The sequence below is a fragment of the Mangifera indica genome, chromosome 18 (genome assembly GCF_011075055.1).
Source record: "Mangifera indica cultivar Alphonso chromosome 18, CATAS_Mindica_2.1, whole genome shotgun sequence".
NCBI lineage: Eukaryota > Viridiplantae > Streptophyta > Magnoliopsida > Sapindales > Anacardiaceae > Mangifera > Mangifera indica.
This window is the reverse complement of record NC_058154.1, coordinates 43539-59928: the sequence shown is the minus strand read 5'-3', so window position 1 is coordinate 59928 and position 16390 is coordinate 43539. Positions and strand designations below refer to the sequence as shown.

General features: G+C 33.0%; 2 protein-coding genes across 11 annotated transcripts in view; one reads left to right on the top strand and one right to left on the bottom strand.

Moving 5' to 3' along the window:
- The first annotated feature begins 2529 nt into the window (after positions 1-2529).
- LOC123202333 (probable xyloglucan endotransglucosylase/hydrolase protein 32) lies at positions 2530-7188 on the top strand. Its single transcript, XM_044618208.1, has 5 exons — positions 2530-2870; positions 2954-3054; positions 3138-3355; positions 3888-4256; positions 6801-7188. The coding sequence occupies exons 1-5, from the start codon at positions 2663-2665 to the stop codon at positions 6877-6879; spliced, it is 975 nt and encodes a 324-aa protein (XP_044474143.1). The 5' UTR covers positions 2530-2662; the 3' UTR covers positions 6880-7188.
- Positions 7189-9314: 2126 nt separating this feature from the next.
- LOC123201352 (E3 ubiquitin-protein ligase RFWD3-like) overlaps positions 9315-16390 on the bottom strand; it is a 38723-nt gene continuing 31647 nt past the window's right edge. For 8 of the 10 annotated variants that reach the window (XM_044616814.1, XM_044616818.1, XM_044616813.1 and 5 more), the window contains 7 exons: positions 15200-15316; positions 14963-15102; positions 14831-14870; positions 12140-12202; positions 11890-12071; positions 9844-10334; positions 9315-9544 (listed from right to left, as the gene is read on the bottom strand). In XM_044616814.1, coding sequence (XP_044472749.1) covers positions 9848-10334; positions 11890-12071; positions 12140-12202; positions 14831-14870; positions 14963-15102; positions 15200-15316 — 1029 coding nt within the window. In that variant the 3' untranslated portion in view covers positions 9315-9544; positions 9844-9847. Of the gene's footprint in view, positions 9545-9733; positions 9753-9843; positions 10335-11889; positions 12072-12139; positions 12203-14830; positions 14871-14940; positions 15103-15199; positions 15317-16390 lie in introns of all 10 variants that reach the window. The other 2 variants (XM_044616815.1, XM_044616822.1) reach the window with 2 other exon arrangements.

Genomic DNA, 16390 nt, shown 5'->3' with positions numbered 1-16390 from the left:
ACATTCCAATGCCTTTTGTTTTAACAAACAAAACTGTAAAGTTTCGAATAGGAAGTGGAAAATTAACATTAACTTAAGCTAACCACAGTTCACTCCTCTAAGAACACATAAAAGAAGGATATTGCCCATTTTGTGACATGTGAAAGTTTATACAAGTATAGATCACCAACTGCAGAAAGTACAAATTGCAGCGGCTATGGAGCCTTTTATTTAAAATTCATAGAAGAAAAGATGTAAGTGTGTCATTGAACAACCAAAAACAAAAGCTCTATTGAGCACCAACAATAGCAAATCGAGAAATCAAGGTTTTAAGTTTAGGAGAGTTGAGCTTTACAGGAAAAATGTTGAGAAATCTAGAAAGGATTCAGATCAGTTGAAAAATCGCAAATTGTCTGCAAGGCGTGAAAAGTATGGAAACGTTGAATGGTGGTTGCTGGGAATCTTTTTATTATATAGCAACAAAACAGTGTTGTTCTGTTGAAGAAATAAATAAATAAAAGTAGCCGATCAGATACTTCAAATGCTATCCCGAATTCAGTTCTTGGGTCGGTTCTGATTTGTTAAGGGATGGAATTCAAAGCCTGCCGGTTTCACAAAGACTGAAACCGAAACCTACTCAACTCAAGATCGGTGGATCATGCATATAAACCGAAATCAGAGTTTAGTGCCCAGGCTGCGTTGTCGATTTCAAGAGGGAAATTTGCTCACCTCACCCCCATCCAATAACGTCATGAGATTTGACTTTCATCCTAAACCTTCATTCGGCCCAAAAAAAGACAACTTAAGATTTTGCCAAGCCCATCATCCATTAATATTTCAAGTTTAATAAGATTAGAAATTTTGTAGTAGCAATTCCTACTTTGTGTCCTAACCAACAAACAAATTTATATAATGTTGATAAGATGTAGAGATTGCGCCCCCAAGTACTAATAAAAAGAGAAGGTCCAATTGCAATGTATGTAAGATGTACTCTTTATAAGTGATCTCTTAATTAAGTGTCGGTGGAAGGAAGAAATCTTCACTTCCATAACTGATGCTTTAACCAATCACTAATCACTGATTTAGTCAGTATCCAAAGTCATGAGAATTTTACTTGTTAATCATTGAAAGGTTGATTACTTATAATTAGCTTTCATCATCAGTCAGATTAGGCATTTAAAACGTAAAGGAAGAAGAAAATGGATATTAATTTTAGCTATAATAATCTCCTAATATTGTCGGTATGGAGGAGCCAATGCCACCTGGATTACTGCTTGGCCGACACAATATTTACGTTAAATTTAGCACTGATTTGGTGATGAAAAATTTAGTGCAAGGAAAAAACACGTTCAATTTTGAGAAGAAAAGAAAAGTTGTCGGTTTACATTTATTCATCGAAAAAGATACAAGTTATTGGTGTAAGTTTCAATTTCGTGGCTTTTTGGCCACAATTTGGAATCTTTACTTGTCCCCTTAAATTAGTTGCTTCTCAAAAGGCTTCATAATGAATATAATATAAAGAAAATAAGGTCTCTAATCTCATAAAAACTTTTATGATTATTAATTATTCCATTTGATAAGTGAATCAATGACAAGAACAGGATTATAATGAAATCCATCACAAGGGTCCTGACGAGATACCTGATGCCCCATTTTGGTAATGAGTCTCAGAGGTTGAAATACGCGTCATTATTACTCACAAAGAAATCTGATCCACATTGGAACCTGACAATACCATGTGGAGAAATTGCATGGTAAAAAGCACAATATTTGAGAGCAATCAAACATTGCATGCTTTAAATGAGGAAAAAAATTTGACCCTAACTTCTGTGCAGAAACTCTGCCATGAAGTTACGAGTCCAAGACCAAGACTCTCAATAGATAAGGCCTTGAGGGTTAAAGTAGATTTAAATGGAAAAGGGATCTTTGAACTGCCTGCCATCTAAAATAACAACAACTATCAATTTCATATTTTCTTACGATGTAAACTTTTGCAACTAAAAGGAGGTATAACAACCAATACTGGATATATCTTAAAAGCCAGTATATAAGGAGAAAGTATTCAAATAGTTATTATCCCATAGCCATTAGTCAAGCTATATATTTCTTAGAAATATGGAACTATAATTAGGATCTGTGTAGAAAGTGAAGTACAAAGTTTCAAGCAACAACCAAAGATCCAGTAATCTTCCAGTAACAACTAAACATCCAAAACATCAAATGGAAAAAAAAGGGTTTCTGAAAAAACGTCGATCTGAAATACACACTGTTAGAGTTTTCCCTTAAGACAGAGCTTCAAGTTTATATTTTCTTATGACGTGAAAACCGCACCAAAAAAGAGATCTGTGAGATGCCCATTGGGTGTGTATATTTTTTATTCTAGCTTTCAGCAAGTGAACATTTTTCTTATAAAGAATGGGAATGGAAGTAGTTGTGAACAATTCCAATGGGGATAGAAAACCCATATATTAAGTACTTTCTGCATTTTACATGGTCTACAATTTTTTAGCTTGTTTGCTATACATCGACATTTTCTTTACTATTCCAAGGAGGGTCCACTAATCTTTTTATTTATGGCAACTGCAATGCCATACTCTTTTGATCTTTCACTTACTCTCAAATTTTGCACTTATATTCATATAATTTTCCTCATTCTCTTTGCTCAAATTCAATCTCCTTCTTCATGGCTCATCACTTCTTTCTCTTTCTCTTTCTCTTTCTCTTTCTTCTTCTTCCTTTGACCAATGCCTATTGGCCACCTTCTCCAGGCTACTGGCCAAGCTCCAAATTCAGGTCCATGAGCTTCTACAAAGGCTTCAGAAATCTCTGGGGTCCTCAGCACCAATATGTCGACAATAATGCATTAACCATCTGGCTTGATAGTACTTCAGGTAATTTAATTTCAGGTCAAACTTTTTATTACTTCAGAAATCTCCTCTTTTTCTGTAACACAGTTCTTGTGTTTTGATAACAGGAAGTGGTTTTAAGTCAATTAAGCCTTTCAGGTCAGGCTATTTTGGAGCATCCATTAAGCTTCAACCTGGTTATACAGCAGGAGTTATAACAGCATTTTATGTGAGAATAAGACTTTTAATATCTATACTCTCATTATATGCTTGATTTGACATGAAATTTCAATATAATGTTTTTTTTTTCAGCTTTCAAATAGTGAGGCTCATCCAGGGCAACATGATGAAGTGGACATTGAGTTTCTGGGAACCACATTTGGGAAGCCTTATACTTTACAGACAAATGTTTACATTAGAGGAAGTGGAGATGGAAAAATCATTGGGAGAGAAATGAAATTTCATTTATGGTTTGATCCCACCAAAAATTTTCACCATTATGCCGTTCTATGGAGTCCTAAAGATCTCATGTAAGTTTTAGTTTTTGCTTCATCTTCAACATATCATGTGACTAAAAGTCATGGCACATTTTTTAAGCTAAGGTTTAGATGTTGGTTTGTCTGTTTCTTTGATAAATTAAAATACGTTAAATATCTTCAGAAAAAGAAGAAAAAATGTGTTAAAATAATAAAAACATCACATGGGTGGCAGGATGGAACTAGGAGATCTTCTTATAACATGATAAAATATTTATCATATTAATTATATCAGCAAATATAATATAATGGATCCATTAAAAGTTATATTTAGCATGGAAAAAATGACATAATGCGCCTGGAGTTGTTCACTTGCATTATGCTCTTTGGCTACAACTATAGTTCAATTATTATTAACATAAGTTATGTACAGATATCTTTCAAGGGCCAAGTGACCTGACATGGGCAATAATTGAAAGAAAGTAACATCACATGGATGTCAGGCCATAAAACCAATGATACAGTATCTATGTATTATTATTGAGAATAATGGAATAATTTATTAACCGATTCATATCATTTTCAGATTTTTTGTTGATGATGTGCCCATAAGAAGGTATCCAAGGAAGAGTGCAGCAACATTTCCCCTAAGACCAATGTGGGTATATGGTTCAATTTGGGATGCCTCGTCTTGGGCAACAGAAGATGGAAAATACAAAGTTGATTATAGATACCAACCATTTGTAGCTAAATATACCAATTTCAAAGCTAGCGGTTGCACGGCCTATGCACCCACCTGGTGTCGCCCTGTTTCTGCCTCTCCTTACCTGTCTGGCAAGCTAAGCCGGCAACAATATTGGGCAATGAGATGGGCTCAAACTCATCATATGATATATAATTATTGCAAAGATCACAAGAGAGACCATTCTTTAACACCGGAGTGTTGGAAGTTAAAGTAAGCCCAAATTTTATGCATTTTTTTAAAACTTGTTTTCTCTCTATTTTGTCTTATGAATTCTTGAAAAGGGTGTCTTGTCATATCTAAAATAAAGCAAAAGTTTTTGTTGACAAATCGAGGTGCCATGAAAGTTTTGACATTTTATGACATTGATAAGTCGTGATCTTGATCACAATTCATATAATGTAAGGTCAATCAAAAAAGAAAATTTGATTTGGAAGGGAAGTAAATTAATTTTTTCTCCAAATCAAATTTTTCTAGAAAAATAATACATCGTTTTAATTTTAATTGGTCCAATCCGATTCCTCAAATGTTATAACCAGTATATGGGTTAGGTTCTACTTTTCTCAATTTCTTGAGAAACCAACAACTTTTAATAACCAGAGCCTAAATACGTAGGCTTGCAACCGTGAAAAAGTCACCTATCTGTTTCCTATTAACTAGGTTCTAATGGTAAAATTATGGCTCCCACCCAAGGTATATTGGAATTCCAAATTTTCATCCTCTAACATTTGAGAAGCCAAACACCTGCTCACAACCAAATTTTGGTTAATATTTGAGATAAAACCATTATTTACTAAAAAAATTAAAGTTTTATCATATTTTTCTCTCTCATATTTAAAAACTTATATTTTTTCCCCAACCCAAAATTTGAAAACTGACAAAACCTCCCTAGGGTTTGTTTATCTTCCTCCAATGTCGATTTCCCCTTCCCTGTCTGTCGGCCGTCCTCCCTTCCCCCCTTTATCTCTCCTCTAGTCTCTCTCTCTTGCCTCTCTAGTCGTCTTCAGTTAGAGACGAAGATGATTGGTCTTTGTCGAGATGAAGACACGTCGTCTTTATATCCAGACGAAGACAATTGATCTTTTTCTCTCATACGAAAACGATGAATCTTTGTCAGAGAGACGAAGATGAAGACTATTCATCTTCATCTGATTCATTTTCATCTCTGACCAAAGAAAGTCAGAGAGGCAAGAAAGAGAGACTGAAGGAGAAATAAGGGGGAAGGGAGGACAATCGACAACTAGGGAAGGAGAAATCGATGTCGGAAGAAGAGGAACAAACCCTAGGGGAGTTTTTGTTACTTTTCAAACTTTAAAAATTGGAGGGTAAAAGTTGGAGATTTCACTATACGTTGGTGGGAAACTATTCCTTTGGCCTAAAATTATCAATAAACAAATGGATAATTATTTGACAAGCTTCTTTCACCCTTCTGTTGGCTTTGACTTGGACTGTAACATTTTCTCTCCCTTGCAGACTATCCTTGTCCTCAAGGATAAGAAAAAGTAGGAAAATCCCTTTTGAAGTTTGCCTCTTTAAGCCATGTTGCCTTTGAAATTGGAGTGTTCTTTCAGTGAACTAACTGCTTACGATTAGAAGAGCTATGACTTGCTCAGATGACTTCAGCTGGTTCAGAGCTTCCTTTTCCATGACTGGAAACGTTAGGGAGACTTGCCGCAGATCCCTATTTGTCTTTTAGGCAAAGAAAGATGGAAGATAGGATGAAGTTTACTATATGTAAGAAGTTCCAACTTATATGAAACTTGACCAACTTTTGCTAGTATTTTAAATGGACTGTAACCCCATAATACCGAGCAACTAGCTTTCGGTAGGCTCGTACTGCTACTGACTGTTGTCAATATGGTTGGAGCTTGAGATACACCCAATCCCCCACTTGAAATTGTCTTTCCGAGTGGGTTGTGTCATGAATGATCTTCATCCTATTTTGAGTAGCTAATAGCCTTTCTCTAAGCATTTTAAGAACCTTGTCTCGTTGAATAAGCGACTCTTCCATTGATTACACTATTTTTGTGCTCGGAACGTAACATAGGAGAGATGGCGATGGTCATCCATATACTACCTCAAAGGGTGTTGACAGGTAGCCGTATGAACACTTGTGTTATAACAATATTTAGCCTAAGAAATCCAATTGGTCTAGTCCTTTGGTTTGGAACTTGTGAAGCAACCAATGTACATCTCATTGTTATCCTTAAAAAAGCTAGCACCTTTTGAAGGATAATATAAATCAAATAAAATATTATATGAATACAAAGATAACATATTAAAAATTAAAATATTAGTGAGATGAAATTAATGTAATTAAAATATATTAGAGATATATATGTATGACAAATTTTTAAATCAATATTTTGGTGGACCGATAATAGAATTTTAGAAAATTATAACTAACCACTATTATAAAAGAATGAAGTTAGTTTATTCAAAGTGAGTTAGTCAATTTTAAACTAAAATTTCTCTTATTAAATTGTGAAACTCTCTCTTATCTCTCTATCGCACAACAAACATTGTATTTTAGCTTGGTAGTGGATTTTCTTTGGAGGTCTTGAAAGTGGTAAACTCATTTCATCATCCTATATCCATATAGGAGACAAAGAAGTAGGTAAAACTTTTATCTTTTCTCTCTTTTGTAAATGTATGCTTTGATGCTTTCTTTCTTGACATAGATGTTTGTTTTGTATTTATTCTCTTCATTTAATCTTTCAGTTACCATGACAGTCATTGTGGTTTTATGCTTTATAGGAATTCTTATGGCTTGAGCTACCCTTTCATGAAGGAAATTATGTGTCGAGCCAGAGTCTATCAGAATGGTCAGACGTAACCAACTATATTGAGCTCTTACTCGCATGGTCGGAGGGTTCATAACCCCTGAGAGGGTGTGAAGGGAGATCTCTGAAGGTGTAGGGTCTTCAATGGTGGTTGACTCTATCCCTTCTTCAGTAATGTTATCGGGTCTTGCTTAATTTCTAAGAAAAATAGGCGCTTGTAGGCGTGATCAGCTGTGAAGCGTTCGTTGCAATGAAAGCACAATCCTTGTTGACGACGCTGCTGCAGTTCTATACTTGACTTCAAAACATTTGTGATGTTTCATTACATACTAATTTCGAGGTTTTAATTCATTTTCCTTTCCTATGGATATTTTGACGATTGTATGAACATTGTCAAGTATACAAAATCAATCTAATAGGTTTTAACCCTAATTCTTAGATTTTAGAAATTGACTAGCTTCAACTTTGATTCTCATTTTTTCATTAGAACACTCGCACCTGCTCACCCTTTCACTAACAACAAGTTTTGTCGATTTTGATTATTGAAATATTGTTTACTCTTACTAAAAATAATTTAATTGATTTATTATATATAAACTCAAATTTGATGAAAATTTCAATTAATCTAAAATTAGGTTAATGCAACTTACTTTAAACGATATATTTTTACCTCTGGCAAATTATTACATCATTATCTATGATATTCATCTATCTTCTCCAGTATTTTTCAACTCTTCCTTGCAAATTAGTCCTTGTAATTATTTGAAATCTTAGTCTCTTAATATTGTTCACTGCCACCACCACAAATTGCATCTAATATCTTGGCATCGATCGACTCTTCATAGACTATGAGATCAACTTATTGACTTGTTGATGCAATAAGACACAAATAGGTTTTGTCACACAGTTTTGCACTATTTGATTTCATCAGTGATTATTGTTTTTGAGAGTTGATGATAATGTTGACGAAGTAGATTAACTTGTTAACAAAGTTTGGACATGATCGTGGCTTAGGAGTATGGGATGGGTGACAACCTGGGAAAGGAAATATGAGTGTTATGTATTTTGGATATTTGAAGTGATTTGTCATTTTTGTTAATTTAAGGTTATATAGTAGTTTTAAAAAATAACATTGTAAGGATTAAATTATAATTTTATTTTCTTGCTTTGTTTTAGGCAACCAAAAAATACACATATGGCTAAACTCAACACCACATGCTGTTTCTTCTCCTTTTTAATATCTTGAATATCCATGTAGTTGAGTTATCCATTCTTATAATCTCAAAATAAAAAATTTTTTACTGAAAAAAAAAAGTTTGACAGACCTATAGAACCTTATTCTGTAGATTTCAGATTTCAAAATAAGATTGACATTTAATTAAAAAAATTGAAAAAAAATTAAAAAAGATTGGCGTGGCCAACCTTTTTTTAATTTTTGAGGGTTCGCGTCAACGCCAACCCATAATATATTAAAAAACAAGTGAACGTTAAGGGTTGACATTAACGTCAATCCATAATATATTAAAACAGGCGAAGAGTTGGCGTGGTGATGCCAACCCTTTATAATATAATATAATATAATTATATTATATTATAATATAATATTATTATAATATAAATAAAATTATGTAAATATAATATAATATAATATAATATAATTAATATATTATATTATATTATAATTAAAATATAATATAATAAAAATGGTTGACGTCAACGCCAACCCTTTTATTCTGTTAACCTTTTTAACTTTTTTTTTTTTTAGTTTAGAATTTTTAATCTGAAATTTATTTCCTTTTTCAGTTTTTTTTTTCTTTTTTTCTTTTTGAAACATTTATTATATTTTCTACATGATTCTTTTATCACTTGAAAGATGAGGAAAAAAAAAAAAATTACAGAAAAAAGAGAGAAATATAGAAAGAGGAATATTTTAGAAAAATAGATTATTATTATGATATACTTGTTTAAGTTTTAGAATGAGTGATATTAATATATACATGGATTACAATAAGGATAAAAATTTCAATTTCCCTAAAAGATATACTGTGAATGAAAAAAGAATAATTGAAAGAGAGACTTTATAGTAGTTCTGGGTATTAATATGTCATTATTATTACTATCATAGACCAAAATATTGAAATAGGGTAATTTATGTAAAAACAGTTGAGAAGACCTCAGCTGACTTGGTAGAGCGGAGGACTGTACTTGTAGGCAACGAAACCCTTAGGTCGCTTGTACAAATCCAACAGGACGGATAATTTCGTCTTTAAACTATTTGTCAAATTTTCACTACACTAGTTATTTGCAAGGCATGTGATTCACAATGGAATATTCATTTGGCATTTATTTAAATTTAAAAATATATCATTTCAAAATCAGGAGAACAAGATTTCAATAATATTTACCAACTCAGAAATTTTATATACCTGTCGATGAAAATACGTAAGTTATATTAAGATAACCTCACCATTCTACGATATCTAAAAAATTTGAACAAAACAAGGCATGCTAATTTAGTATATGATAAAATCTTCATGTCTCACTTAACATATGCTTATCTAACCATTTTTTAACCTACTGAGATGTTACAAATCGGTAAGCCCTTTGTTATTCGCCAAAATAAATACATACAAATATTTCTCCAATATGTTTAAGTAATGCCGGCTAATGTTACACAATAAACAGGCAGGTTTATTACCTTTTATGAATTTGAGAAACCTGCAACAAAATTCAGTGCAGATGCACAAAAAACAGTTAAATTTACTCCAAAATCCATCACCAAATTTCATAACTATAAACAATAACCTCTAGTCGACCCCAACACAATATTACTGCATTAGCATAAAAGGTTAAGCAAACAACAGACACATCAACACTACCGTTATTCCAGCATGTGTGAAAACTTACCAACAATTTCCAACTTGAGCTGAAAAGATAATGAGACAAAAAAGAAAATATTTTCACGCACTAGACTTGAAATAATTTAGAAAAAGTGATGATAAACTTGGTACATTTACCTTTCTACAAGACGTTAGCAGTGAAAAGTTGCAATGCATCCTCACTTAAACAGCTAAGTAAACCTTGGTCATGTGCATTTATATACTTCACATCACGGATAGGATGATTCTGTGATTGAAGGCACTGGACACCGGAAAAAGATGGTAACTTTTGCAAGATCAATTCACATGTTACTTCTTCCCCAGATGCAAACAATCGTTTCTCATCCTCTAAGTTTATAATTGTAGATTTCGGCAATCGAATATCATTTACTGTCGTAGATGAAAAACCCAACTTCTGATAGTCATAGCAGCCCACTTTCTTCAGAAGAACTCGGATACCTGGTATCCCTTGCTCAACAACAGGGGGAGTTGATACAGACTGAGAAGCAATTATCTCATTGGACATTTCAACCCTGGGCCGAAATGAAGCAACAATTTCATCACTGCTGGGACAATAAGCAAGAGAAATGCAAACTCCTTTGTTCTCTGTTTCAGGAACCAAATATGACCTTCATCACAAGTGGTTAAATTGTTAGAACTGCCAATCACTTACCAGCAAATATTATATTAAGAAAAATTTCCAAACTGAAAACTTTCAGAAATACATCAACCTTGAAAAACTTTTATTATCACTTAAATAGTGTTGCTTATATTTGCATTTCTAATCTCGACTAAATTTACTAAACTTTAAATCTTTAAATAACTTGTTAGACGTGTAACACTGACCACTGGATAGGACAAGTTATAAGAAAAAACAAAATGGCTGATTCATTGCATCTAAAATGAATTATCAAAAAAGAGCAAGACACTTAATTCAGTATATTAGTGAAAGTCTAAGATATTGTTCACAAGACTTGAATCAAGTGAAAAATGTGTGTATCTCTTTTAATTTACATATAGATCCTTAAGGATCTCAGTGATAACAGAAAGCATGGCAAAGCAAAACAACCAAGATTGAAGGTCCAAATACGCATCAAAATATATAAAAACATAAGTTTTTTTTCACTTTCTTTCTCCTGTGATTAAATTCTCTTAACCAGAAAAAGAGTATGATCTCAAGACAGACACTAAGAATCACAACATGTCCAACTTAACCTTCATTTAACCACCTGTATTTAGGGTAAATTATTTATCACACGTTTAATTGTCGAGAAAAAAGATATCAACAAGATAAAACAGAAAATGAACGTTGAGAGTTATAAAAGTAAAAAATAAAAGTTATATAATATAAATGAAACTAACTAATATCAGATAGTTTTTTAAATTATGCTATAATGAAATTTCAACCAACTTGTTTTACTCTGACGAAAAAGTTCTATCAGTATAATAGGTTTTCTTGGTTCCCCAACAAGGAGAATTTCAACCCTGTGGGGGGGGGGTTGTTTGGTTGGGTAGAGGGGAGGTAGAAAGCAGGATTAAACGTATTTGATTGAATATTGATTCCTCTTGTGTACTTGCAGGTGTCCTGGTGTGTGTGCTGGTTGGTGTAGATAAGCTATGTTGGAATATTTTCAAATCACAACATTACAATATAATCCCATCAAAGCATTCAAGTTATTTGAGATTCCAGAAACGTCTCTAAAGTGTTTGTGGAGATTTCAGCTAATTTAGATAAATGAGATATTGTGCTAATTGTATTCTGATGCATAATTCAGTTACAACAACCAAAAAAAAAAAAAAGCACAGATCACTTTCAAAATTCGAAATAGATATTCTAATTTGGAAAATTTTTTGGATGATCACCTCATTCAATGGTTAAATATACAGCAAATGAATTTGCGTCACAAGTAATAAAATATCATTCTAAAAAGCTTTACGCCTTCAAACTAATTGATAGCTTGTGGTGTTTGTTTTAACTGGTAAAACGGCGACAATAAATGTAGATATAGTCATTGCCCGAAGATTCTAAAATTATAAATACAAGACAAATTGACAACGAATTGCAAAATCTACTCTTCACTGTAAATGGCAGAAAGTATAAACAATCAATGATATCCATATAACTTTGGCTATAAACAAGAATCAACTAAACATTAAACTAAAAACAGAAATGACACAACCTACCTTCCTCCAGCACTATCAAAGTTCCACTGACAAACACCGACAGAAGAAGCAGAAAGCAGGGTTCTAACACCAGATGGATGTGAAAGTGAGTGCATGGTATGAATTGGGTTGCACGATGGTCCATTCAAGGATTCCAAGGGCCCCACAGTTTGACGGATATCAAACACCAAAAGTGATCCGTTCTGAAGGGAAAGTAAAATTTAGCACAACCTAATTTGACTTAACATATGGGGAACAACAAAGGTCACACCTGTAGTCCAGCATACAAATAATGTGCACTGTTGACCTCCCATGAACATGACCAAGCAGCAACCTAGAAGAACAATGTCATTATGTAGAAAACTGAGTTAGAGACTAAAAATCAAAACCAAAAGATTCTGTCAATAACAACAATAAATTCCAGCCAGCAAATAGTGGATGTAGATGGTACATTAGAGTCAGAAAACTTAAAAGAAAGTTAAATTTTACATCTATTGTATTGCTGAATTGAGACACTATAGACTTCATGCAATTTTTAAAATATGAACCCAATTGGGCATTTTTCGTACAACAAAAATAGATATATTGAAGGATTGTTTCAATACTTATTCCACTCATCAATATTAGGAGATCATATTAAATGTACTTCAGAGTTAAAAAACTTTATTGTTGCTGTGTAATCATTTAAAAGTAATGCTTACAATACATATATAATATGATTTTTTCAATGTTAAGTATATTTTCTACACAATACAATCATGTTATATGTGACAAGATTGGTAATAGTCATGTCAGATGTATTTCAACGAAATAAAATTCAGAAGGGGTATTTGTTTTGTCAAACAGTCCACATTCTTCCTTTTTCTAAAGGCATCACAAACAAATTTTTTTGAATAATTGTTTGAAAATTTGGTGAGTACAATTAATTAATTTACGGTAAATTACAATAACATCCCTTTAGATCTGGAGAAATACAGTTACAACCTGTCAGGCCCCCAATTTCAAAGGTGTACAAGAGAAAACATAGGGGCTCCCACAGAGTAACTCTCCCTTGCAATGAGGTGGCAGAATTAGTTGGAGAAAAAAGAGCTATACAAGTGGGGAGCATACAGAGCTCTGAAGAGGAGGGACAAAAAGCAGCGATACAAAAGGTGTAAGAGGGAGATGAGGAGGCAAGGATGACTTAGGAAAGCTGAAGCCGTTGCCTTTTGGAAGAGCTAACAACTCTATTGTTAGCACATTTTCTAAAGGTAAGGATTGGATATAAATCAATATATAAATTGCTCTGTTGAGGTTCTTCCAGAGCCGCAGAGACTGGAATATTACTTGTTTGGGTGAGTTCTGCAGGTATCCTTGTTTCGGCTTGACAGAAGTATTGTTGGTTTGGCTGGATTTCTCAGGTATCTATCAAATTTGGTATTAGAGCCAAGGGTTGTTAAGCTCAATTCAATTTGAGTTTGACTCGAATTCATAACTCAAATCTGTTTGGATTTGTAACTTCAATTTAGTTCAAATTCATAACTCAAAGTTGTGGTTCAAGTGCACTATTCATTTACAAAACAATGTTGTTTTGCCTATCATTGAATAAAACAATGTCGTTTTATCAATAAGTCATTAACTTGAACTACCAATCCAAACCGCGAATTTGAGCTATTGATTGGAGTTATGAATTCGAGCACAACTCAAACTAAGCCGAGCTAAACCAAACTTGAATTAAACAATTTTTTATTCAAGCTAAACCCAAGCCAAGGTTGTTGAGGCTTGATTCCATTTGTATCTATCCCTACACACATACACTCATACATAGAGATGACAACGAGACGGTTAAGGGCCGAATACCTTAATCCCCATCCCCTCTCCATAAGAAAAATTTCCCTCCCCTTACCTTTCCCATCCTTGTGAGAAAATTTCCCATACATTCTCCCCTCCATCCCCATTAAAAAAATAATGGAATATTTATTATAAGTCAAGACATATTTGTAATAATTTAAAACTTTTTAAAACAATTTAATATATAAAAGTTTAGAGAATATGTAGGGGAAGGGGGAACCGGGGATAGGATGGGCTAAGAATAAATTTATTCTCATTCTCACCTCGTCCTTGATTGAGGGGACTTTAGTCATCCCTGTTTTTATCCTCGTTCTTGTTCCCTCCTCAAACAGGGAGGGGCGAGCTAAAGACTCATTTTTGCAGGTTGAATTACCATCTCTATTCATACTATATTGTTCAAAATAAATAACAAGAAGTTCACAGCTCTAATTATTTATTTAAATAAAACATGGAAGGTTTGCTGATATTTCTAAAATGTTTGGGAGTAATTTGAAGTTTTCCAAATCTTAGGGGATACCAGTGTATTTAAGCCTTATATAGTTATTTTAATGCTTACAACCACATGATAAACAAAAAGGTCCTAAAACTTCAAATATATAACGTAGAATCAAAAAGCTATATATTAGTACTTAAAATATAAAACAACAGTGGAAAGTGAGGCACTTATGCCCTACAAATATAAAAATAACTATATAAGGCTTTACAAGGACTAATGAATCAACACATAGCCCTAGAACAATTTAGAATTGTAAGTGAAAAAAGAAGTATCTTCAAATTCTTTCGAGATAAACAGCTTAAGGATGCTAAAACTTAGTTACCCTGAAGACAGTGACTTATCCTCACTGTTACAAAAATCCCTCTATTTCTTTCTCCTCATATCACCCACCACAGAACTCTCTACAAATAATTCAGAACAAGGTTTAAAGATAGCCCAACGAAGATTTGTTTTCTTGGCAAACTTTAACCATAACAAAGAAATGTAACTTCTTCAATGCAAATGAATAATCTGTTTAGCAATACTTCAAATAATGCAAAATATTATTTCTTAAATATGAGATACAGGAAAAAAAAAAAATCTTAAACTAATATCAAGCTTTTTAATCAATAAAACCAGGATAGATTGACTATTTACCGGAAGATCATAATTTAGAATGACATTGTTGCTGTCCATGCTATGTAATCAATGAAATGAAAAAAAGTCAATTAGAAAAATAGAAACCAGGAATTCTCATGAAACAGTACCAAAGTATGGGAGTAGTGCCACCTGAGAATAGATAATTTCTTGCCTAACGAAGAAAAAAGTGCAAGATTATGGTTAAAAGGAGAAAAGTGCAGGTCCTTGACAGCCCTTATACTTGAAGGAATCAAAATATCTTCACTTTCATGTGGATGTATCAAGCTAAACTGCAATAGCATGTTTAAAGAAATTCTAAGAGCAGCTTAAGTTAAAAACATATGAAATATATTTGAAGCCTATTTCTTTTAAAGCCAAGAAAGTTACTTTGGTAAGTAGATGTGTTCCACTTGCACCAATCCCAGGCAGCCTTCTGGCCATTAATATAATCTGACTAGAAGGCTCCACATCAAATAAACGTGCACCATCCACCTTTAATGCTTTCTATAAGGGATGAAAACATGAGATTCAATTACATGGGCAAAAACTATGACCAAAGAACTAGTGGATAGTTCTAGAATATTAAACAAGAAATTGCATGAGAAGAAAGTCAGAGAAGTAATTATCAAATCAGAAGAGCACAACATTATAAGCTACACTACGGAACATTACACAAAATTGGTTAATATAAAGAAGAATAACACAATAAATAAGAAAAGTTGCCCCCCCCCCCCCCCCCCAAGAAAAAAAAAAAGAAATATATCCATAAATACTGATTTAAATATTCTTACATTGTCTACAATGCTTTTCAATAACATATAACCAGCTAACCATTAACCTAAAACTAGATCCATGTTTCAACCAAGATTATTAAAGCACAAACAAACTTCCCAACAGATATTGATGAAATGGGTACATTTGCAACTCATGCTTCAAGAAGTTGTCGTTTCAACAGACTCTTTCAAGCATATACATTATAAGAAAATTTAACAGAGCTTTTACTTTCTTCCCCTCTTCCCTATTTCTCTTACACAGCCACTATTTAAGTATGAACAATGCTATGTGCATACACTTTTGAGTACACATTTGGATACATAGACAATGTGTCATTATGTGATTGGATATTATTTTATTCTTAATTCAAAATCACCCAATCACGTGACACATCATATGTGTACTCAAAACTATATGTACATAGTTTTATTATTTAAGTATTCTAGTTTTTTGGGTCCATACACCATGAATGTGACAACATCTAAAATAGCTGCCATCATAAACTTTGGTGTATAGTTTGTCAAAACATTTTGATTTGTGAAACATTCTCTTTAAACCCCTTATCTTATCTCTCTTTGTAACATTTCTAAATTCCTTTAATACTCATTGCTACCTCAATCTTCCTGCCAATCATGTTATTTTGGTTACTATAACCATAATTTTGGATTATATAACAACAATTTACTTCATACCCCAGGTAATTAAGAGTTCCAAGAAATCTAGAAAGATGATGCCCCCAGGCATCAAGGGAAGCACATTCTCCCATTGAATATCCTTAAATGAAGAAAATAAATTTAAGCTGAG

Bases quoted from the DNA above. Each gene is read 5' to 3' on its own strand.
- LOC123202333 (XM_044618208.1), top strand. From the start codon at position 2,663: ATGGCTCATCACTTCTTTCTCTTTCTCTTTCTCTTTCTCTTTCTTCTT. The intron at 3,055-3,137 runs GTGAGAATAAGA...TTTTTTTTTCAG, and splicing joins GAGTTATAACAGCATTTTAT to CTTTCAAATAGTGAGGCTCA. The intron at 3,356-3,887 runs GTAAGTTTTAGT...TATCATTTTCAG, and splicing joins TGGAGTCCTAAAGATCTCAT to ATTTTTTGTTGATGATGTGC.